Source organism: Pelophylax lessonae (assembly GCF_965119305.1).
Source record: "Pelophylax lessonae genome assembly, chromosome: 9".
In the NCBI taxonomy this organism is placed as follows: domain Eukaryota; kingdom Metazoa; phylum Chordata; class Amphibia; order Anura; family Ranidae; genus Pelophylax; species Pelophylax lessonae.
In genome coordinates, this window is record NC_138776.1 from 34635069 (window position 1) to 34659087 (window position 24019).

Below are 24019 nucleotides of genomic sequence, written 5' to 3' on the forward strand. Positions count from 1 at the left end.
ATTGATGCTTTATGAGCGAGTCTCAGGATTTTATTTACTTGTTGTTGATTGAAAGAGACAGCAAGATCTTTCTCCCATTTCTGCACAAACCTCGGACGGTGTAGGTCCTGTATACCCCCTAGGAGCGAGTACATGTAAGATAGTACATGCGGAATTCGCTCCCCACCCTCACATAAAGACTCAAATGGTGTTAATGACCTTGGGATATACCCACTATTTTGTAGCTGTTTACAATAGTGTCTGATTTGGAATGCACTAAAAATGTCCAACTTCCCTTCGGGCCATGTCATTATCTCTTCAGTAGTTGGTGGATCACCTTGAGTCCATACGTCCCTCAGACGTGCTCTACCCGCCTTGGCTAGCTCTATAATTTTCCCATTGGTATTCCCAGGGATAAAGGAGGCGTTTCCTACCAACGGCGTCAAGGGTGAGACCGAGGGTGCTACTGCTTGATGGTTTTGTAGTTTTGTTGCTATATGTAGCGTTGCCCCTATTGTCGGATGGGAGAGTATTTTGTCTGTTTTCAGAATGGGAGTCCATGGGGCAACTGGTGTGGGAGAATTCATAATCTCTCTTTCCATATGTGCCCACTGTTTGTGTGATTGGTTGCAGTGCCAGTCATACACCCTCATAAGGTGGGCCGCCCTATAGTACCGTAACAGGTCAGGCAATCCCACCCCTCCCTTTGCCTTCGGGAGGGTTAAGATCTGCATCCCTATACGGGGAGATTTTTTCGCCCAGATAAAATTTTGAAATAAACTTTTAACCTGAACAAAGAAAGCCATTGGTATTGTAATTGGCACAGCTTGTATAACATACAGAAGTCGGGGCAGCACATTCATTTTTAAAGCACTACATCGGCCAAACCATGACAATACCAATGTCTGCCATTTCTGTACATCAGTCCTCAATATCTTCAGAAGTGGGGAGAAATTTACCTCAAACAAATCCGAAGGTTTTGAAGTGATATGTATTCCTAGGTATTCTATTGATTGATTGTTCCACTGAAAAGGAAAACATTGCCGCAAGTTCTTATATTTTCCTGCAGGCATAGAGACGTTTAATGCCGATGATTTAGATATGTTTATTTTGAAAAAGGATACCTCTCCATATTTACTAATAGCGTCTAGTATTTGTGGGAGTGTTTTTTCGGGCTCTGTCACAAAAAATAGTAGATCATCTGCATACGCTGCCACCTTGTGTTGTCCCTTTGCCACATTAAGTCCCGCTATTTCCGCATTTTGACGTATATTCCACAAAAGGGGCTCTAGCGCAAGAATAAAAATCAGTGGGGACAGAGGACATCCCTGGCGAGTGCCGTTTTTAATCTGAAAGAAGTCAGAATTCCACCCATTTACCCTGACCGCCGCCGAGGGCCTAGAATACAATGCCATAATGTAAGTCAACATTCTTTCTCCTAGGCCAATGTGCGTCAGGGTGGCCCTGATAAAGTTCCAGGCCACCCTGTCAAAAGCCTTCTCGGCGTCTACGGCCAACAGCATCATTGGCACTTTCCGTCGTTGCGCATTGTACACTAGGTCCACTGCTCGGGTGGTGTTGTCCCTCACCTCTCTTGTAGGGACAAACCCCACCTGATCATAATGGATTAGGCTCGGTATGTATGGCAGAATCCGGTTCGCAATCATCCTTGCGAATAACTTGGTATCCAAATTCAGCAAGGAGATTGGACGGTAACTTCCACATATCGTTGCATCCTTCCCATCTTTGTGGATAAGGGTGATGTACGCCCGTAGAGAATCTATTGGCATACTTCCTCCCTCCCCAATATAATTCAAATGCGCTAGTAGAGGAGCTTTCAGGATCTCAAAAAATTGCTTATAATATACAAAGGAGAAACCGTCTGGACCGGGGGCTTTGTGTGGTTTTGTCTGCGCCAAGGCCAACTTAAGCTCTTCCTCTGAAATCCTCTCCTCCATCACGCTCGCCTGGTCCAGTTCCAATGTCCGCATGTCCGAATTTTTGATATATTTGATCGCCTCGTCGAAGCCAGCCCCCCCCACTCTGGCTGGCTCCGAGGAGGCGATGTCATATAATCCTTGATAAAATCTACTAAATTCCTCTGCAATTTCTTCTATTCCAGATATTTTTTGTCCCCCTTTTGCACGTATATGGTTTATTACCGTTCGTTTCTGCGGTCCCCTTAAGGCTCGGGCCAGCATCGCCCCCGGTTTGTCTGAGTATTCATAGAAATGTCTTTTTTGTGCCACTAAGGATCTCATAACTCTCTCATATAGCAATTCATTGAGTTTTTCCCTGGCCTTCGTTAAGGGCGACAGTTGTATCTTCGCTACTGTTTTTTTATGCACTAAACTCAAAGTCTCTATCTGAGCCAACAACTCAGCAATCTCTCTCTCTTTTTCACGTTTGCGTTTGGCACCCAACCGTATCATCACTCCTCTGATGACACACTTGTGTGCCTCCCAAATGCTCGATGGTGTCGCTTGCTCGCTCGTGTTTTCCTGGAAATACCTTTCTAATTCTGTCTGAATCTCTGTTTTTGTTTCTATTGATTGTACTAAGATTTCGTTCAATCTCCATGTCGGTGGCCTTTTTGGGCCTGCTTCAAAATTTATTGTGATATGGATAGGTGAGTGATCCGACATGGAAAAAGATCCAATCTGGGACGACACTACTCTGGATAGCTCTGTCTGTGAAATCAGAATCCGATCAATCCTGGAATATCTATTATGTATTGGGGAGAAATACGTATAGTCTTTCTCCTCTGGATGCATAATTCTCCAGGGGTCAATTAAACTAAGCAGGGACAACTCCCTGCTGAGTTTTTTCAACCGAGCGTATGGTAAATGTGACGTTCCCACTGACGTATCCAACATAGGCTCGGCCGCGTAATTGAAATCCCCACCCATAATTAGTGAACCCTCTTGGAATTCAAGGATTATTGGTGTCAAAAGTAATAGAAAAGCCAGCTGGCTACTGTTGGGGAAGTATGTATTTACCAGAGTGATCATTTTATTCCCAATCTTGCCTTTTAACATTAAATATCTTCCCTGTGGATCTGAGCGCGTGTCGATATGGGTCCAAGCAACCTCTTTTGCTATAATAATGCTAACTCCCTTTGACTTTGCTATTGGAGATGGGGCATGGTATGCCCACGGGAAGTTCTTATTATGTAGCCTCGGAATTTTTTCATGTTTAAAGTATGTTTCTTGAATAAATGCAATCTGTGTTCGGCTGCGTCTCATGTCCAGCAGCAAACGTGATCTTTTTTCGGGGGTTGAAAGCCCCCTGACATTTAAGGACGTAATTTTAGTACCTTGCATTCTACCACCTTCTTACCTGATCCTTCCCTGTCTTATTTTTATTCCTATCTTACTTAAACCGACAGGAATCTCACGACTCCCTTCCCACTAAAACTTCACTTATATAGTACAGCGGGGACTAGGGCGGGAGAGGTGGGAAGGAGAGAGAGAGGGAAGGGACAGGAGAAGAAAAAATCAGGAGAAAGCAAAAGGAAGAGAAAGAAAAAAAAAATAAAAAATAGGGGGGAGTGACCCCCCCCCCCTAACCTCTTCCCCGTTCCCCTCCGCCTTCCGCTCCCCCCACTACCGGTGTGTCAGTGTGTTTGACTAACTTTGGTCTACTCTTGACCTTGCGTACCACAACGCGTCCTATTTGGGCGGGCAATCAAGATGCGCGCCGTGAGGAGGACTTCTTACTACCTTTACGAATAACACGACATCCACACAAAAAAAAAAAAAAAACAAGGGACAAAAATCAAGACAACAGACCTTCGAGGGTCCGTGCGTCCCCGGGCGTCCGCCCTTCTCACACAACTGTATCGGGTGGGTTTGGATTTGGGGGGTTCTAAATGGGTATCATGCAGCGCATTAATAGTACATTATATCACAACTCACCACATTATCATATATCACAACACCCCTTGATTTATCAATTCCAGACCCGTCTTATGGCAACCCCCCTCCACCCCTTAACCCCAACCCCTTGTATGTATGGTCCAGCAAGCCCCCCTCCCCGTAATTACGGCCATTACCTTTAACAAATAGCTGATGCCTGTCTACCCATCTACCTAAATTAACTTGGCCCGCTAATTATTCAACACATCCCGACTTCGGCCCATCTGTCTATCCACCCTCTCCCTCCTGCTACTTAATTCCTCGAGAGCTAGTTCTACGGTATTAATACATCTAACCAGTCTGCTACCTCAATTGGCTGTATTTTTAAGAAAGAAAAAAGTCCTTGCAACTGGTCAGGGCATCTCAAAATAAACATAGAGTCCTCCTTCTTTATCCTTATGTGGAATGGGTGTCCCCAATGGTACGTTGCCCCTGCTTTCCGAATTTCTTCAAACAAAGGCTTGACCGCTGCACGCATTCTTAGTGTCTTTTTAGAAAGGTCTGGCAGGATCCTGATCTTTGACCCTTCGTAATCAAAGGGGCCCCTATCCCAGACTTTCAACATAATTTGTTCTTTTTGAGCAAAAAAATGAATCCTTGCTAATACGTCCCGGGGGAAATCCGCCCCCACACTACGGGGAGCTCTCACTCTATGGACTCTGTCTATTTCAATGGCCTCTGTAAGGGGTCGTTCCAGTAGGCCATTGAATATTTCACCGAGCTTACCCCTTAATTCCGTACTTGAGATATCTTCAGAGAGACCCCTGAGACGTATATTGTTCCGACGTTGTCTGTTCTCCCCGTCATCCTGTTGTAATTGTAGCGTGATAAATTTATTAGCCATTGATTTCTGCACAGCCTCAATATGTTCCACTCTCTGCATTGACTGACTTTGACCATTCTCTACCACCACAATCCTGCCATCCAAATTATTAATCTGTCCCTTTAAGGAGGTTATTTCAGTAGTTAAAGAACTTACTATGTTTGCAGCTATTTCCATCAAGTCCTTCTTAGTAGGCATCATGGCTAGGATCTCCTTCCAGCTCTCTGGCTGCGTTTGCAGGGCTTGAGGTGATGGAGACTGTGCTGTTGGCCATTCATCCCGAACTGTGGATATCTCATCCCTTTTTCCGCCTATAAGTTGTTCTTGGATTTCCTTACTGTTACCTGAGCATTTAGCGTCTTTTTTTGCCGCCATCTCGGTGTTTGCAGCCGGCCGCTTTGGCGCCATACTAGCGCGTTCTTCCACCCCTCCACTCCGAGACCCCCGGAGAAAATATGTGGAAATATCCACGCTCCGGACCGACAGGCCTTGGCTCCTCACACCGGGCACTTCTCCAGCTTGCATGAGCTGATCACGAGCACTATTCAATTGTCCTCCTCTGCTTGCGCCTCTGAGGGAAATCCACCACCATTCACTCCTCCACAGCTATATACTCCTTCGGCATGCTGGAGGTTAAGCGACTCTCAATCCTCTGTAAGGCCCCCACCGCCTCCGCTCGCCACTCCAGACACAGAGTCAGGATCCGAACTAGCGCGGGGTTGCCCTCGTGACTTCAATAGCGTACCTCCGCCGCCACTCGTACCCCTGCTTGCGGAGCTGCACGCCGTCCGGCTTCGGCTGTCCCCACGCTCAGAGGCGGTGTGTGAGCTCCGAGGTGAGCCGCAAGTCTCGCGAGGTTTCCGGGGAGGGATATGCCGGGCTACCACTGATTACGGGCGGACGCCATTGCGGAGAGCACGGAGCTCCTCAGCGAGCCTCCTCACGGCACCATCTTCCTGCCACGCCCCCTTGACTCTGATCTGACCTCTTAGCCTGCATACCTGCTTCAGGTCAGTGACTCAGAAGATGGTTAAGCCAAATATAATTAAGCTACTAATATTTTCAAAAGTAGGTCACCTGTTTAACCCCAGCATTAAAAAAAAAAAAAAACATATACTGTTTTACTGACTACTGATGGACATCATTGTATTGCTACAAGGCATATGTAGCTTTAATTTGGTTGCTGGAGACATAAGGTTGTCAGCCAGATAATAAATGGGACCAAGGAAATTTCATTTAAAAATGCCAGGCCTGATACCCACAAAACAAAATGTGTCTTACTTAGCTCATGGATGTATTTTCCTTGCTCATGTAACACCCAATATAATATCTGTCCTCATTTCCTACAAGGAAATTCTTTAATTACATATAGCACTTTTCCTTTCTCATATAATTCTTTATTATTTGATTCTGGGGTGTGTTTACATATTAACACTAGGTTTCATACAAAAGTTTGAAGCAGATCTATGTGTTACACTTACACTATTTGACCAAAGATTTGTGGACACCTGACCATTACACAAGCTTGTTTTAATATCCCATTCCAAAATCATAGGATCAACAGTTTTGAGATACCTGCTCTAGGTCAATGACTCAAAAGATGGCTTAACTGGAGACAGTCAAGCTACTAATATTTTCAGAAGTACCTCACCAGTATAAGTCGAACTCCAGCTTTACAAAAGCAGATTGCCTTTTAATGACTCCACTGATGGACCTCAATGTCTTGCTTTAGGGCACCAGTAGCTTTTGGGTGGTTGCTGAAGACTCATAAGGCATTAACCAAGTACTAAAGGGGACCCAGATAATTTATTTGAACAAATTTCAGACCTCATTTCCACAAAAATTAATGTATCTTACTGAGCTCATGGACTGCTTTTCGTTGCTCCTATAAAACCCAATGTATTATCTGTCCTCCACTCATTTCCCACAAGACCATTTTTAATTAAATACAGCTCTCTACTGGGGTTGTATACTACACTGAGCCTGTTCCTTTTTTAGGTTTAGTTTTGCTTTAAGAGATGTAACCTAATGACTAAAACATCATGTAAACTACAACTTGTTAACATAAATTCAAAAAATAATTAATAAAAAAGTGCAGCCATTGATGTACAATCAATATTATAAATATAACATATTATGCATAATACTTTTAAAATTGGAATCACAAATAAAGTCTCTTGCATCAATAATTTTCCAAATTAAATATGTGAAAAAACATTCTACTTGTGATTAATCATTATCTTGTGTATTTCCACCACTGTGTTCTATTTATTCCTTGTGATCATCACCAGTTGTGCTCTCACCTGGACTTGATGACCTTACATATTTATGTTAGGTCAATTGCGCTTTTGTCTGCATGCCAGGAATATAAACTTCATGTCAGGGTTACCTGATCCGAGGCCGAGGTGCTGAGAGGGCTCCCCTTGCGGCTCAGTGCGGCACACCCCTGGAGATGGTACAAAGGGTGTGGCGCCCCAAGTGGCACGGGTTACCAGCTGCAGGCAGGTAGGTAGAACCAGAGCAATCCGAGAGCGAACTGGAACAGGCTGGAATCGCAGCAGGGTATGAGTCTTCAAGGCTCTGAAGCAGCCGGGCTACCTTGTGCCAAGGAATAGTCTCTAGTAGCGGAAACCGTGGTACAAGCCGAGGTCATGCACAGGAGACAACCAGAATAGCCGAGGTCTTGAAGCAAGCTGGGGTCATACACAGTAGGTAACGGAAGCAAGGTCAGTGGGAGAAGCCAAGGGTCAAACCAGGAGCAGGAGATCAAACGGAATCAGGAACAAGCCAAGTCACAACAGGAAATCTAAACAGGAAACAGGAAGCACAGGAAACACAGGAAGCTGAGAGATAATCCAGCAATGAGTCTGATCCTATGGCCACCTTTTATAGGCCATTTCCCTGACAGGCCAGCAGAGGGCTGTGTCAGTTGAGTCAGGAGCGTCCATTTCTATTACTGGCAATGTTGCCAGTTCTCCTATGGCCATTTCCCTGACACTTCATAAATTGATGCAAGAGACTGTATTTGTGAATTCAATTTTAAAAGTATTGGGCATAATTATGATATATTTATAATATTGATTCAGAGTTTAATAAAAGACCACATAGATGAGTTCTTGCTGGGAAAAAAACATTTAAGGCAAATGTGAGCCGGATTAATGAAAGACAGAAGTTGTCAGACAAATCTGATTTCTTTTTCTGAGGAGGTAAGTAAAACATTGGACATAGGGGTGGCTGTGGAAGTGGTACACTTAGATTTAGCAACAGCATATTGCACAGTTCCCTACGCACGGCTAATGTGTAAGGTAAAGTATACAGGCTTGGAAAAATCAGTTTGTAATTGGATGGAAAACTGGCTAAAAGACAGATTTCATAGAGTAATGGTTAATGATTCTCACTTTGAATGGGCTAAGATTACAAGTGATGTACCCCAAGGTTCAGTGTTTGGACCCTTACTTTTTTTTTAAAAAATATATTTTATTTGAAACTTTCAATTACAAAATAAACAGAAACATTAACAGAGATGTCACAGATTTTCTAGGCACACTAGCATTCAATAGGATAATATGCAGGCACAAGCCCCCGCATGTTTGTCATTTCCACAATGGCTGACTGCGGTGAATAATGGTGTACATTCAAATCTGGGGAAGGCCCAGAGAACAACACTATTACATTACATGTGGAATAAGCAAGAGATGGAGGCCTACACTCCTGGAATCTGGGGGGGGGGGAGGCGGAAGGGGGGGGGGGGAGGGGAAGGGGAGATGGGAGAGGAAAGCCGGGAGTGGGAGGAGGAAAGATAAAGGAAGGGGAGGATGGATAGTACCATGGTTTACGAAGTTACCGAGTTCACCCCCTTCCCGTCAGAAGGCCAACGAGGATGCAATCAGGTTGCACGTAAATTGAAAACAATCAACATCAGATTAACAATAAATAAGGTGAAAGTGATTAGTTTAGGCGTCAGAATCGGTGCAAGCCGTGATGGGTGGAATTAATTTGTGTGGAAGTATAGAACCAGGGGAGGTCCCAAATGGATGTGAAGGTGCTAGATGTGAAGATGAGGGGGTCACCCCTGACCAAGGTAATTTGTCCACATATGGGTGGACCCTTACTTTTTAATACATTTATCAATGATATAGGGTCTGGGATTAAATGTACCATTTCAGTCTTTGCAGATAACACCAAGCTATGCAGTGAAATAACTTCCTTGCAGGATGTCTCCAACTTACAAGCCAACCTCAATGCACTGTTTCATTGGGAAACTAAGTGGCAAATGAGGTAAATGTAAAGTTATGCACTGGGGGGCTAGGAATATGCATGCATTATAAATAGGGGAGTCAATGGTGGAGAAGGATCTGGGTGTTCTGGTAGATCATAAGCTTAACAATAGCATACAATGCAAAGCCGTGGTTTCTAAAGCTAGAAAAATATTTTCTTGTATTAGGAGAGATACGGACTCCAGAGAGAGAGCTATCATTTTGCCCTTGTACAAACCATTAGTAATACCTTATCTGCAATATGCAGTTCAGTTTTGGGCACCAGTTCAGGAAAAGGATATTGAGGAACTGGAGAAAGTGCAGAGAAGAGCAACCAAACTGATAAGAGGCATGGATTCTTTCCTTAATGTACATAATATAACAGGGTACTAACATTTATAGGTAAAGTTAATCAAGGGAATATCCGATTGCCTGTTAGGAGACCAGGAAGGACATTTTTTTCCCCACTGGAGCAAATTCGATCATGCTTTATTTATTTATTTTTACTTCCTCTGGATCAACTGTGGGTATAGAATTGTATATATCAAAGGTATTCAAACTATGGCCCTCCAGCTGTTCAGGAACTACAATTCCCATCATGCCTAGTTGTGTATCCAGGTTGATTTAGACTGTGCACTCTGCAAGTGCAATTGCTCCAGAGCTTAGTAAATGAGGCAAAGCTTCACTTTGCAAAGAATACCCAATCACATGCAAGGAAAATAAAGAAAACAGAATTTTTGTTTTCCCATGATGCGATGATGGAAGGCAGCAGAGCTTCTGCTCATTTACTAAACCCTGCAGCAACTGCTCTTTCCAATTAACTGTAGCACCCTCCTAGGTAGGTGCTAGGTAAAACACATATGTGACCCTGTTCTGCTTATCAGGAGGGTCTGATCTGTCAGTTAGCCTGTCAGATGTTTCCAGGAGTGTTCTGTTGAGCCTGGGGAGTCTCCCCACTGTATCCAATGGGGGACCTTGTTGGACAGTGGAGGAAACCTAGCCAATAGCACACCAGGGTTTATGACTGTCCCAGTTGGTGGGCATTGCTGCAATGCATCCTGGGATTGGCAATAAATCTGGAGGGAGCATGTGACAGGGTGTCTTTGGGCAGGAAGCCAGGTCTCAGGAGGAGCGTGATGGCTTTCTCTCCTCCTGCTGCTGAGGAAGGTGGTCCAGGCAGTCGGCCTAGGGACCAGGGGATGAGCTGTGCTGTAGAGGATACGGTGTGTGCTGACCAAGTGGAGCTGTGGGGCAGGATTCTTCCGGAAAACAGTTTCGTGAGTACCTAAGCATCTATCCAGGGGTCTGCCTAAGAGAGGGGACCACTCCAGAAAGGTCAAGGGGATCCAAGAGCCCGGTGCCCAGAGTGTTACTGTAAAAGGGGGTGCCAAGTTGTAAAGCCCTGAAGATTAGGTGGTAAAGGGGGCGCCTGAAGTTGCACAGCTGTGCAGTCTACTTTAGAGGACAGCTACCTCATGAAAGGAGTGCCTTAGGAAGCTAAATTACTCTTTCACAGTCAAAAGGCAAAGTAAATTAAGCGGCCTAGCCGTGACTAGCTCAACTCAGCGTTACTCAGCATTTAACCAGCGTTAAACAGAATTTATCAGATTGTCCCTGCTCATTGTGCACTTGTGTACAGTTTAGTTCTGTTGGAGTATCCCAATCATCCCTTCTCCTATCCAAGTTTCTAATAAAACATAAAACCAACAAAACTGGACTGGTCCTTGTCTGAGGTAATATCACTTGGAAACATGTCTAAATGTTCTACTGTTGCTAATGGTAACCCAGGGGAACCCGTCTTCAGTCTTGGGAGTAGTGCTACATTTGGGGGCTCATCCGGGATGTCGCCTTGAGTTACTGGCCCGGTTGCTAATGGCAGCGGTCGAAGAAGATTTTCAAAATCTCCATTTTTGTGTCCGGGACTTTGTTCTAATTCTCAAACCAATTGTGAGGCCTGCTCTACAGAAGATAGGGAGAGTGGGATGAAGACAAAAGTGCACTTTGAAGGTTGCCCACAGCAATGCAAAATTTTCATTTAGAACTGTAAAATGGCGGGAATCTTCCATCTGAGCTATGAACTGTATGCCACTGTGAAATGCTGGATGGCGGAAAAAGGGCCTTTGACTGTGCAGAAAGACTGTATCTGCCTGACAGGAAAAGGTGCAAGCGTGGACAGAGAAAATGGCAGCCAGGGGTACGTGGATCAGTGTGCCAGGGGCTGTGTGTGTGTCAAGGCTAAATGGAATGATATTGACCGTGCATACTACAGCGGGACATTTATTCTGTATAGCGACAGTGTCAGTACTGTGAAGATAGCAGTCGGCCATGCCGGGAAGTGCAGTGGGGCTTTCTTCGGAGACAGTATGGTGACGGGCCTTGCTTGTACATGTGCTGGGAGGAGGACTGTTGACCATGCATACGACAGCGGGACATTTCTCTGGACTGGCAAAGAGGGACAGCTGGCTCAAGGGGATGGAGGCGCAGCTGGGGCCCTGCTACAAGCAAGAAGAGTGGATGCATGTCTGGTGAGGGATATGGTCCGCTTTGCAGTACCTTCTATGTCGGCTTAGGTGATAGAGTGTGGCATTAGAGGGGTTACTGCACCGCGCGGGAAAGCGCAAGCTAGAAAATTCTGCCTAGCAGGAAGAGCCACCGCCAAACAAGGAATGTGGGTGGAGACGTCGGTCCCGGTCAGCCAATCAGGAGTGACAAGGGGAGTCCATAAATTTCTTACACCTTTGGGTGTGGCTGAGAGGGAGACACGTGCAAGGAGAACCAACATGGAGTTTGCTGGAGAGCGAAAGTGTGCAGCCACAACTATTCCACCCATCGGCGGAGAACCTGTTGGAGCAGACCAAAGAGTCGAGGGGGACTGTCCTGTGGGATACAGGAGTGCGGATGGTGCCCGATGGAGGACTGGTGTTGTGCACCGGAGGAGGCGGGGAACACGGGTGCGGGCGTGGAGCCAGTGCGGGCACAGCGGCTATCTGCTGCTGCGGACTGAGAAGAGTGAGGGTCGGCTTAGACAGTTATGTGTGTCGTGGGAGACAGGGACCGTTCGAGCTATGACAGTTATGGAATCGGGGCCCCTCCGCATAGGCGGGAGGGGGGTCTTCAGAGTATTGATGCGGCTGGAGGCCATGCAACCTGGCAGTGGTTCAGCTTACCCATCAAAGGAAACCCAATCACCGGACGAAGGGTGCATGCAGGTAGTCAGGGCCGGGAAGTGGCCACCATATGCACTGAATGTCCCCGCAGCAGTAACAGGGTCTGCTCCCATCCCTATTAAGGAGAGAAGATGGAGAGTGTGAGCAGTGAGGAGGAGGTCGGGTCCATCAATGTGGGGTCTGCCTAAAAGAAGGGACCACTCCAGAAAGGTCAAGGGGATCCAAGAGCCAGCTACCCGGAGTGTTACTGTAAAAGGGGGTGCCAAGTTGTAAAGCCCTGAAGATTAGGGGGTAAAGGGGGCGCCAGGAAGGGTCCTGAAGTTGCACAGCTGTACAGTCTACTTTAGAGGACAGCTACCTCAGGAAAGGAGTGCCTTAGGAAGCTAAAGGACTCTAGCCGTAACTAGCTCAACTCATCGTTATTTAGCATTTAACCAGCGTTAAGCAGCATTTAACCAGCGTTAAACAGCATTTATCAGATCGTCCCTGCTCATTGTGCATAGTTTAGTTCTGTTGGAGTATCCCACTTCATCCTATCCAAGTTCCTAATAAAACATAAAAACCAAAGAAATTGGACTGGTCCTTGTCTGAGGTAAAATCACTTGGAAACATATATGAATGTTCTACTGTTGCTAATGATAACCCAGGGGAACCCGTCTTCAGCAGCTCCCTTGGGAGTAGTGCTACATAACCTTTAGTAAATAAACCCCATTGTGTCGCCTCCTCACCCCCTTTTTGAACCCCTTGGATGCCACACAAGCAACTCCATTGGGTCATGATCAGCAGGCGTATAGGGGATATAATTCCTGTAACAGCTGCAAAGCAAACAATGACCCTGCCCCCTTGTGACATCATCAACCCAGCATTCCCCAGTGAGTGATGTCACAAGGAGGCAGGCTCACCCACTGATGTTATCAGATGACTCCACCCCTTAGCTATATAGGAACTGTAAGACGGAGGAGCATGCAGTCCGCGGGAAGTGTTGGATGAGCCCGGAGGTTTTTTGTTTTTTTATTTTTTTTGGTGGTCAGCATGAGATGGATCTACATCAGGGGACATTGTTTTTTATTTTTTTTTTAAAAAAAGGAATTGTCAAAAATGTGTTTACTGTCTTTATTTACTTTTTACACATTTTTGGTGAATGGGTAGGATACTCACATGTCTAGTAATTATTCAACGTAAAATGTTTGTAAAATAAATAAGGTAACTCCTTTCCACCTAGCCCCCGGCATCCCTTTAATTTAGCTAATATACCAGGGACAGGAAGTTCTATGCAATCATATAACCCCTGAGATTGGCTGTCACAGTTGTCACATGATTATGGGCTGGTCCTGTTGACTCCTGATCATTACTAGAGACCAGGATACATCTTTGACAGGTTGGGCACTGTGCTGGGAATGTACAGTGAGGGTGTTCTCAGTATAGAAAACTCTGCCACCCATGGATGTAAATGTGTGGTGTTTTGGGAGTTGAAGCCCACCCTCTTTGCCTCTTTGCAACAGGTTAGGTTTATTTGACAGAGGGAATTTAAAATGTAGGTGAATTGCACTAATTGCAGAGAATGTTGGGGTAAAATGGGGGTATTAAGCTGTTATTTTTTGTTCTGGCAGGACCAACTGAAAAAAAAAAAATGATTAAACAGATATAATGAAACCCTTTTGATGGTATACTAACAACAACATTTCGGGAAAAGAGGGCCTGGCCTTGAAACACATCGGTTTATGCAAAACTGAGTCAGTGACAGAGGGTGAGTTTATGGTCCTTCATTGGTCATGTGTATCTAGTGATATAAAAGGATCAAAACTAGGGATGGGCCGAAAACGGTGAACCCCATTGAAGTCTATGGGAGCAGAACATGAAAAATCAAAATTGCCCATTTTTAAGGCTTATATGCCCAGATAAGGGTCTGGTATGGATTTTGGGCGGGACCTCATGCCATTTTTTCAAAATTTTGGCATGGGGTTCCCGAACAGGGAAATGTTCGGACCGAGCGTGAGTTTGCCCAACCCTAAACAAAACGGGGACGAGTGTTGTATTTTACATACTGCTTTCAAATACTCTTGTAAATATTTCAAGTTTTTTAAGGCCCGTGAGCTCTCTGTTTTGTTTTTGGTCCAGTTTGAAGATTTTTCTAGTCTTGCGACAGCTGCAATACCGAGAACACTACTGTCTAATTGTGGTCCTATTGGAGCATGTGAAGGAGCGTTGGGCAGTTGGCTACCCTTCGAAGTGTATTCTGTAGCACTTGAGCGCTGGCTGGGAGCAAATTAATAGTATATTAAACAAAAAGGGAACAAATAGGAATGTTTATACACACTTTAGGCCCCTTTCAAACGGGCTGTCGCATCAGGTAGGCCAGTCAGTTTTTCAGGCAGACTAGATCCGACCTTGGAATCTCCCCTATGGAGCGGCCAATGTCAGCGGTGACATGTCCACTGCCATCCCCCACTATCTGATCCAATCCTGTCTGCAAAATCCAGATGGATGGTGGTCCTATTTTTCATCCGTCGGATTGGATAGGTTAGGGTGAAAAGGGACTGGCGGTTTGTTTTTGCCCAATTTCCCCATAGAGGAACACAGTAAGCGGAGACAGACCTGTCATCCACCTGCTCAGTGGGGATCAGTGGAGTGATCCTCCCCATGAGTAAGCAGGGGCCTAACAAGCCAGGACAGTACAAATATCCCTCAAATTAGCCTTTTTTGAAAAGTAGACATTCCAAGGTGTTTAGTAAGAGGCATGGTGAGTTTTTTTTTTAAGAAGATTTTAGCATAGACCTTTATGCAGAGTGGTTTCAGGAAAATGCATTTTTGCCTGCTTATTACATTCATGTACAGTGCATTGCGAAAGTATTCGGCCCCCTTGAACTTTTCGACCTTTTGCCACATTTCAGGCTTCAAACATAAAGATATAAAACTGTTTTTGAAGAATCAACAACAAGTGGGACACAATCATAAAGTGGAACGAAATTTATTGGATATTTCAAACTTTATTAACAAATAAAAAACTGAAAAATTGGGCGTGCAAAATGATTCAGCCCCCTTAAGTTAATACTTTGTAGCGCACCTTTTGCTGCGATGACAGCTGTAAGTCGCTTGGGGTATGTCTCTATCAGTTTTGCACATCGAGAGACTGAAATTTTTGCCTATTTCTCCTTGCAAAACAGCTCGAGCTCAGTGAGGTTGGATGGAGAGTGTTTGTGAACAGCAGTTTTCAGTTCTTTCCACAGATTCTCGATCGGATTCAGGTCTGGACTTTGACTTGGCCATTAACACCTGGATATGTTTATTTGTGAACCATTCCATTGTAGATTTTGCTTTATGTTTTGGATCATTGTCTTGTTGGAAGACAAATCTCCGTCCCAGTCTCAGGTCTTTTTTAGACTCCATCAGGTTTTCTTCCAGAATGGTCCTGTATTTGGCTCCATCCATCTTCCCATCAATTTTAACCTTTTTCCCTGTCCCTGCTGAAGAAAAGCAGGCCCAAACCATGATGCTGCCACCACCATGTTTGACAGTGGGGATGGTGTGTTCAGGGTGATGAGCTGTGTTACTTTTACGCCAAACATAACGTTTTGCATTGTTGCCAAAAAGTTTGATTTTGGTTTCATCTGACCAGAGCACCTTCTTCCACATGTTTGGTGTGTCTCCCAGGTGGCTTGTGGCAAACTTTGAACAATACTTTTTATGGATATCTTTAAGAAATGGCTTTCTTCTTGCCACTCTTCCATAAAGGCCAGATTTGTGCAGTATACAACTGATTGTTGTGCTATGGACAGAGTCTCCCACCTCAGCTGTACATCTCTGCAGTTCATCTAGAGTGATCATGGGCCTCTTGGCTGCATCTCTGATCAGTCTTCTTCTTGTATGAGATGAAAGTTTAGAGGAACGGCCAGGTCTTCGTAGATTTGCAGTGGTCTGATACTCCTTCCATTTCAATATTATCGCTTGCACAGTGCTCCTTGGGATGTTTAAAGCTTGGGAAATCTTTTTGTATTCAAATCCGGCTTTAAACTTCTCCACAACAGTATCTCGGACCTGCCTGGTGTGTTCCTTGTTCTTCATGATGCTCTCTGCGCTTTAAACGGACCTCTGAGACTATCACAGTGCAGGTGCATTTATACGGAGACTTGATTACACACAGGTGGATTCTATTTATCATCATTAGTCATTTAGGTCAACATTGGATCATTCAGAGATCCTCACTGAACTTCTGGAGAGAGTTTGCTGCACTGAAAGTAAAGGGGCTGAATAATTTTGCACGCCCAATTTTTCAGTTTTTTATTTGTTAACAAAGTTTGAAATATCCAATAAATTTAGTTCCACTTCATGATTGTGTCCCACTTGTTGTTGATTCTTCACAAAAAAATTATAGTTTTATATCTTTATGTTTGAAGCCTGAAATGTGGCAAGAGGTTGAAAAGTTCAAGGGGGCCGAATACTTTCGCAATGCACTGTATTTGAAGCCAGGCATTGATTTTGGATGATAAGGCCAGACTCGCAGTCTCCGCTTTAATTCATCCCAAAGGCGCTCTATCATGTTGAGGACAGGACTCTGTGCAGGCCAGTCAAGTTCTTTTACCCCAAACTCGCTCATCCATGTCTTTATGGGCCTTGCTTTGTGCACTGGTGCGCAGCCATGTTGGAACAGGAAGGGGCCATCCCCAATCTGTTCCCACACAGTTGGGAGTATGAAATCATCCAAAATGTCTTAGTATGCTGATGCCTTAAAAGTCCCCTTCACTGAACCTAAGAGGCCAAGCCCAACCCCTGAAAAACAACCCCACACCATAATCCCCCCCTCCACCAAATGATTTAGGCCAGTGCATAAAGCAAGGTCCATAAAGACATGGATGAGCGAGGACAGCCTTCCCAGAAGAGTTGAAGCTATTATAGCTGCCAAGGTTGGGCCAACTCAATATTGAACAAAATGGACTAGGACGCAATTAAAGTTCATGTGCGTGTGAAGGCAGGTGTCCCAATACTTTTGACAATATAGTGTATGCATTACATGGGTGGCAAAACAAATTACAGTTTTATATCTTTATGTTTGAAGCCTGAAATGTGGCAAAAGGTCGAAAAGTTCAAGGGGGCCGAATACTTTCGCAATGCACTGTATACCTTAGTGGTTTTGCTTGAATTTATATAACAGACTAAATTTTGAGCTAAATCACACATTTTGGTCTATCTCTGTTGAAATGCTTGACCCAACTGTACACACCTAAACACAAACTAACACTGTATATTTTTTTTATGAATTACATTTATTTGACAGGTGCTGTAGGTAAAAACAAAGTGAACGGAAAAAAACATTACAGCCATTTGGTTGAATGAGCGGGTATATTCGTTTATGTTTGTTGATGGCAACAGGGCTGGAAATGTAGCTATTGTAGTGCAGGACTTGCAGAGTATTTTTGCTTAAATGGCTTCCTTAAAAAAGTTTTAATTGATCAATGATATGTTTGTAAGATTGTATCTCAATAATTACCCATGTTGTGAAATGAAATATCAGTGCAGCTGATTTTTAATATAACACACAATACATTTTAGTTTCTTATAATATTTTATTCACATTCCAGCTGATATATAGCTGTGGATAGATAACATGAAAAGTCTAGTATTTAGTTGGCAGCCTGGGTGCTGGCGATCCAGGAGTTGTAGTTGCAGACCTTGGTGTAGACACCGGGGTAGTTTCTCAGAGCACAGCCGTATCCCCAGGAGACAACACCCTGGAGCTGTCCATTGCAGACCACGGGGCCACCAGAGTCACCCTGAGAAAAGAAAAAAATATGTTTCAATTTATAAAGTCATAACATTTAAGGACTCTCCAAACACAATTGAGAGGAGGAGATTCCCATTCCAAAGTCTATTCTTCTTGACAGTTTATTGCATATATTATTCATTATTGAACACAGATATCTAGGCAAATCCAACTTTTCTGACAGCAAACCACTTATACATTTCTTAGGGTACAACATGTGCAGAGACATGTTCAACATTTCATAAAGTTAATAGCTCTAATATTTGAACATGAAACATATTTGCGAAGTTACCTGGCAGGAATCCTTGCCACCTTCCAAGTATCCAAGACAGATCATGTTGCCAGTGATCTCACCAGGGTAAGCATTGCTACACTGGGAAGCAGTCAGAATGGGGGCATTTAGACACTGCAGGAGGTCAGGGTAGTTGGCTGCAGAAAAGGAGAGACATAATAAATTACATAGAAATAAATGGATGAGTGAAAATGTTGATTATACTAGGAAGTAAAGCAAAGATGAAGCCTCTAAGCGGCTGTTAGTCAACCAGTTTAGGGAAAGGTCTTAAGTAACTGTTAGCTGAATTTGGTATGCTCACACCTAGATAGACCCCCAATTATGCCAAAGGTTTTTTTTTCTCAGATTCTTCCCTATATTTATCCATATTCCTTGGATAAATAAAGATTATGGAATTGTTTAAAATCCCGCACTTAGTTTCTTTTTTTGCCCTCTGCGTGTGATTGGGGAGATTTTTTTCTTGCTTTCTGTCCTGTAGGGATAACAGGAAGATGGAGGACATCTCTTCAAAGTGAGAGTAAATCCCTACTCAGACCATTGCATTATTTACCTTATATTCTTCTTCTGGTGACAATTAAAAATTTGCATATAACTTCACATTTAGGGCAGTGCTATTGAACACCAGGTTAAAACACAGAGAGAGAAAATCCCAAGTAGGGACACAGACAGCAATACAATCCCTTCACCATTTCATCTAGAAAAAAATGTCCTGGCTTTAGATACACTTTAACTTGACAATTGGCTAAGGAGATTAATGGTCAGTTATACAACTGCCTTGACTTACTTCCACTGCTGAGAGTGTTGCCCCATCCGGAGATCAGGCAGCTGGACCCAGCAGCAGCACAGCCACTGGGCAGAGACACAGTCTTGACGTAGGAGTTGAGGGTGGCGGGTGAAGCTAGCTTGATCAACAGAATGTCATTGTCCAGGGTTCTGGAGTTGTAGCTTCCATGTCTGATGACCTTGGCAGAGTTGATGAACTGCTCGGTGCCCTCAGAGGAAGCAATGTTGTGTTCTCCCAGTCTGACCTGAAGGCTCCTGGATAGACATAAAGAGTGTGCAATGAAGTTATGGAATCCAGATCTACTATCTAATCTGCATTGGACATTTAAGAGTGATGTAGGCTGAAAATAGATACTTTTCCATCCTTTAAATCAGAACTCGGGGCAAAAAGTTTTCATTTAAATTTATATTTTTTTGAAGAGTCAGACAAATATCCAAAAAGTTACAACCCCTAAACATACAGAGGAAGCATGATGATTGAATCTGAGGTCCATATTTCATAGTGGTAAGCTAAGCTATGTGTCACGATTACACATACATATGTGACTGAATGAGAAGGTGATCACTATTCACTGTGGATGTTAAAAGTTTCAATATCAACACTCTTAGAGGATCCGCTGTCTACAAGTCCCACAAAAGGATATAAATCAACATTGTGTGGACAATGTTTCCTTCTAGTCTATGTTTGGGAAAGCAGCCCTCAGCATTGGGAATCTGGCAACCTTTACAATTAAATGTTTTTTCATCTTGCTAGTATATGCTTGTTGTTTGAAGTTTGAATAAAATTATGTAATGTCCACCGCTATCGAGATTTTACTTTATTAACACTAATTTGGTCAACATTACCATGTCGAATAGAGTTCCATGTTTACTTTTAAGTCCCATAAAATTATCCTGTGACAAATGTATAACTTTCTGCCTTGTATACAGTGTATGTCGGCAGTAGAACATTCAGTGAAGGAGAATTTGAAATGTTTTTGCATTATTTTCCATTTTCTTTTAAAGTGAGTTTGCCAGGACAGAAATATGGATGCTGCCTACGATTTCCAGCATAATGATTTCCAGCATTTCCAGCATAAATGAGAGTGAGAGAGGTTTGGAATGTCTATAAGACCACCAGGGATGCTTGCAGAATTGCATCAGCAGTTTTTTTTTTTTTTTTCTGTAAGAGAATTTATACCATGGGAATAAGGAGGACCATGGTTCATGGTAAGCACTATGGATAGTCTTAGGCTGACCATAGACAGATCGGAATTCAACTGGTTCAGCAGGAACTGGCCAAATGTCTATCCATGAATGGCCATTCGCATTCATGGGAAGCCAATCTACATGTCAACTTTTCATGAATAGACTTGTTGGTATATTTTCACTTAATCAGCTCATGTAGCCAATCAGCTGCAGCGCTGATCAGTATATACTGACATTGGGAGAGTCCCGCCCTCAGAATGCAATGACACAGCAGGGAGGACATCCAAATACACCTTGAATATGTGAATGGGAAACTTAGTTCAGTCTTTTTTTTTGTTCAGCCAACTGGCTAAATGAAAAAAAAAAAGAAAATGAAGCCATGTATAGCTAACTTTTTTATTTGTCCCAACTTGTCACTTTTGTAGGACAACTCGGTCTGCATGTCAATAGGGTGAAGAATATAAAAATTGAAATAAAAAAAGAAAGTGTACTTAATATTTAATGACATGTAATAATCTAATGCAATACCAGAATTAAATATTGTTGTGATAGTAATCTTTTAATATAAAGTAAATCAAGAAATCAGACCAACCAGTCATCCCGTCTATAATCAAACTAAGCATACAGCCAGCCAGTTAGACAATTATGACTCCAAACTATCCTAGTACAAACTGTTGCCATCACAATTCTACTTACGCCTTGTAGCAGTGAGCAGCGGAGATCACCCACAAGGAGTTGAGGAGGGCTCCACCACAGAAGTGATATCCAGAGTTCAGAGATACCTGGTAAGGGACGGAGTTCTTGGCGCAGGTGTAACCTCCAACGATCTTATCATCATCCAAAGCAGCTGGGAATAAAATACACAGTGTCATTCAGAAACTCTATGTAAAACTATTAAGACCAGCAAAACTACAAAATAAGAAGTACTTTGTGCATATGTTAGCATCTAAATTTCTGCATACAAGGATTTTTCCTTTTAAGTAAAGGTAAAGAGGACTCACCAGCTGCTCCGAGGAGCACACAGATCAGAAGGAGTTTCATGGTGTTTAGGTGACCAGTGAGTGACCATTTGGACTGTAACATGGGTATTTATATGTTTAGCTGCATGCCACCTATCTGTGTCTGTATGTGTAAACTTCTGTTAATGTATAGACAATATTTTCAAAATATGCCTAAAATGGGTATATTTATCAGCAACCTTGAGATAAGGTTTTGGTAATGGAAGGAAATCTTTATCAAATGTAAATATAATTTTTATCACTCTACACATCCACAGAAAACGTGTATAGATTATAGTTACATTGGTCCTCAAAGACAAATTAAGTTGTTACAGTGGTAAAAAAAAATTGAGGAAAAATATTCTATGCTATTATAATTATTTTCTATGCAGAGCAGAATCAGAAGTTCATTTACACTTCTCTTATTTAGGACAGTATACAATCACATATATGCATAAAAAAATATTTTTATTTTATTTTTTCCTTTCATGGTTATGTTATTGATGAACTTTGTAGCATACTACTTTATTAATATCAGATTTTTTTTAATTTTTTTTATTATTATTACTTTTGCCACTACAGTCTTTGATTTAAATGTATATCAACTTAAATGACAGTTCTCTCATATGATAGAAAAGGCTGACATTTTATGAAAGCCAATCTCTGGAGAGATACACTATAAAAGATACAAATTAATGCTGCTCTATTTTCATTAATACATCCGAAAATTTAGTTTATTTAATTGAAAGCAGTGTAAATATGTCAATGTAACTTGGTATCAGGCATTAACAGTCCCTGTACAGCAGACCTCAGAGAAGGGTAGAGAGAAGAAGCACAGTACACCAATCAGATGTTCCACAGTATAAGGAGGCAGTCCAATCACAGGGTGGGGGTGGGAAGGAGACCCTTAAGTGCTACTCCACGTCGGAGACTCAAAAAATGCTAAAGTCATGGAAGAACTCATCTACCTATTAAAGGATTCCCCCTTCAAATTCACAGCCACTTTGGCCTGCTGAATCCATTAATGCACCACTGATTATTACTAAAGCTTTTTTTTTTACTCCCATGTTTAACCTCTCAATGGGAAAATGATCATCATGTCTGATTCTATACCCCCCCCCCCACACACACACACACACACACCTTTTGGGGGATTCAGCTGGTCCATTTTTCCTCTTTACTTTTAACATGTCTTTCATTCCCAATCTCTTCCTTCCCCTACTATTAATTCTTATTAAATCCCAAGTGCCACCCCCTTCCCCCCTTTTTTTTTAATTTAGCCCCAGCTAGGAGGGTTTCATTAGCTATTGTATTTTGTCTGCTTTTTGCACTCCTTATTAAGGATGATCGAACTTTTGAAAAGTTCGGTTCGACCAGAACACCCGAATTTCCCAAAAGTTCGGTTCGGATTTCAGAACCCCTTTGAAATCAAGGGGACCCGAACTTCGGTAATAAAAAAACACAATGTTTAAGCCCTAAAACCCAATAAATGCCCCTAAAAAGTGCCTAGGGTTCTGGGTCATGCCCCATTAACTATTAATCACACAAAAAAAAGTTCTTAAAAATTGTCTTTTTGATAAAAAAGCCAATTATTGAAAAATTAAAAAAAAAAAAAGAGATTTTTTGATTTTTACTTTGGAGTTAGTATCTGGGGGTCTAAAAGGTGTGCATGTGAAGTTTCAGCTCTGTAGCATGTCCAGAACCATGAAAAAAAAAAGATAATTTTTCAGTAGAACAGGGATGTGGGTCGGGACCCTCCTTTAACTTTAACACCTATATGATCTTTTTTTCTGGTTCTGGACATGCTACAGAGCTGAAACTTCACAGGTACACCTTTTAGACCCCCCAGACACAAAACCACACAAAAAAGTTCTTAAAAATTGTTATTTTTGATAAAAAAAGCCAATTATTGAAAAATTAAAAAAAAAAAAAAAAATAGATTTTTACTTTGGATTTAGTATCTGGGGGGTCTAAAAAGTGTACATGTGAAGTTTCAGCTCTGTAGCATGTCCAGAACCATGAAAAAAAAGATAGTTTGTATTAGAAAACTTTCAGCACAGGAGGTTGGCTCCGCTGCTGTAACACCTTGCCGGTTTAATAGAAGGCATTTTTTTGGGTTCTTTGCAGTCAGGAAAAACATCTGAACTTGTGTATAGTGGTACTGTGCACAAGTTCTGATGTTTTGCCTGCCTCCAGAAACCCCCAAAAAATGCCAGCAAAAACACACCTGGGCATTTTTTTTTGACGCTAGCGTTTTTTTTGGCATTTTTTGGGGTTCTTTTGAGGCAGGCAACATCTGAACTTGTGTATAGTGGTGTTTATACACACATCCATATATTTATATACTCACCTAGACATATATAGGTGTGATAGTAGCAGAAATAAATGCTTGCGCTAATGAAATCATTTACAGTAATATATTTCTGCTACTATCACACCTATATATGTCTAGGTGTGTATATAAATATATGTATGTGTGTATATATACCACTATACACAAGTTCAGATGTTTTGCCTGCCTCAAAAGAACCCAAAAAAATGCCAAAAAAACGCTAGCGTCAAAAAAAAAATGCCCAGGTGTGTTTTTGCTGGCATTTTTTGGGGGGTTTTGGAGGCAGGCAAAACATCTGAACTTGTGCACAGTACCACTATACACAAGTTCAGATGTTTTTCCCGACTGCAAAGAACCCAAAAAAATGCCTGCTTTGAAACCGGCAAGGTGTGGAGAGAAGCTAACCCCCTGAGCTGAAAGTTTTCTAATACATACAATCCTTTTTTTTCTGGTTCTGGACATGCTACAGAGCTGAAACTTCACAGGTACACCCTTTAGACCCCCCAGGCACAAAATCACACAAAAA

General features: G+C 42.7%; 2 protein-coding genes across 1 annotated transcript; one reads left to right on the top strand and one right to left on the bottom strand.

The window, feature by feature from the left end:
• Positions 1-24019, top strand: part of LOC309563154 (trypsin-like) — a gene marked incomplete at both ends in the record, with an annotated part of 280915 nt that overhangs the window by 182170 nt on the left and 74726 nt on the right.
• Positions 17761-21204, bottom strand: LOC309563158 (trypsin; the record flags this gene model as incomplete). The annotated part of the gene is made up of 5 exons (XM_082267493.1): positions 17761-17910; positions 18193-18329; positions 18977-19230; positions 20860-21010; positions 21165-21204. 5 exons carry the CDS (start codon positions 21202-21204, stop codon positions 17761-17763), a joined length of 732 nt encoding a protein of 243 aa, XP_082123619.1.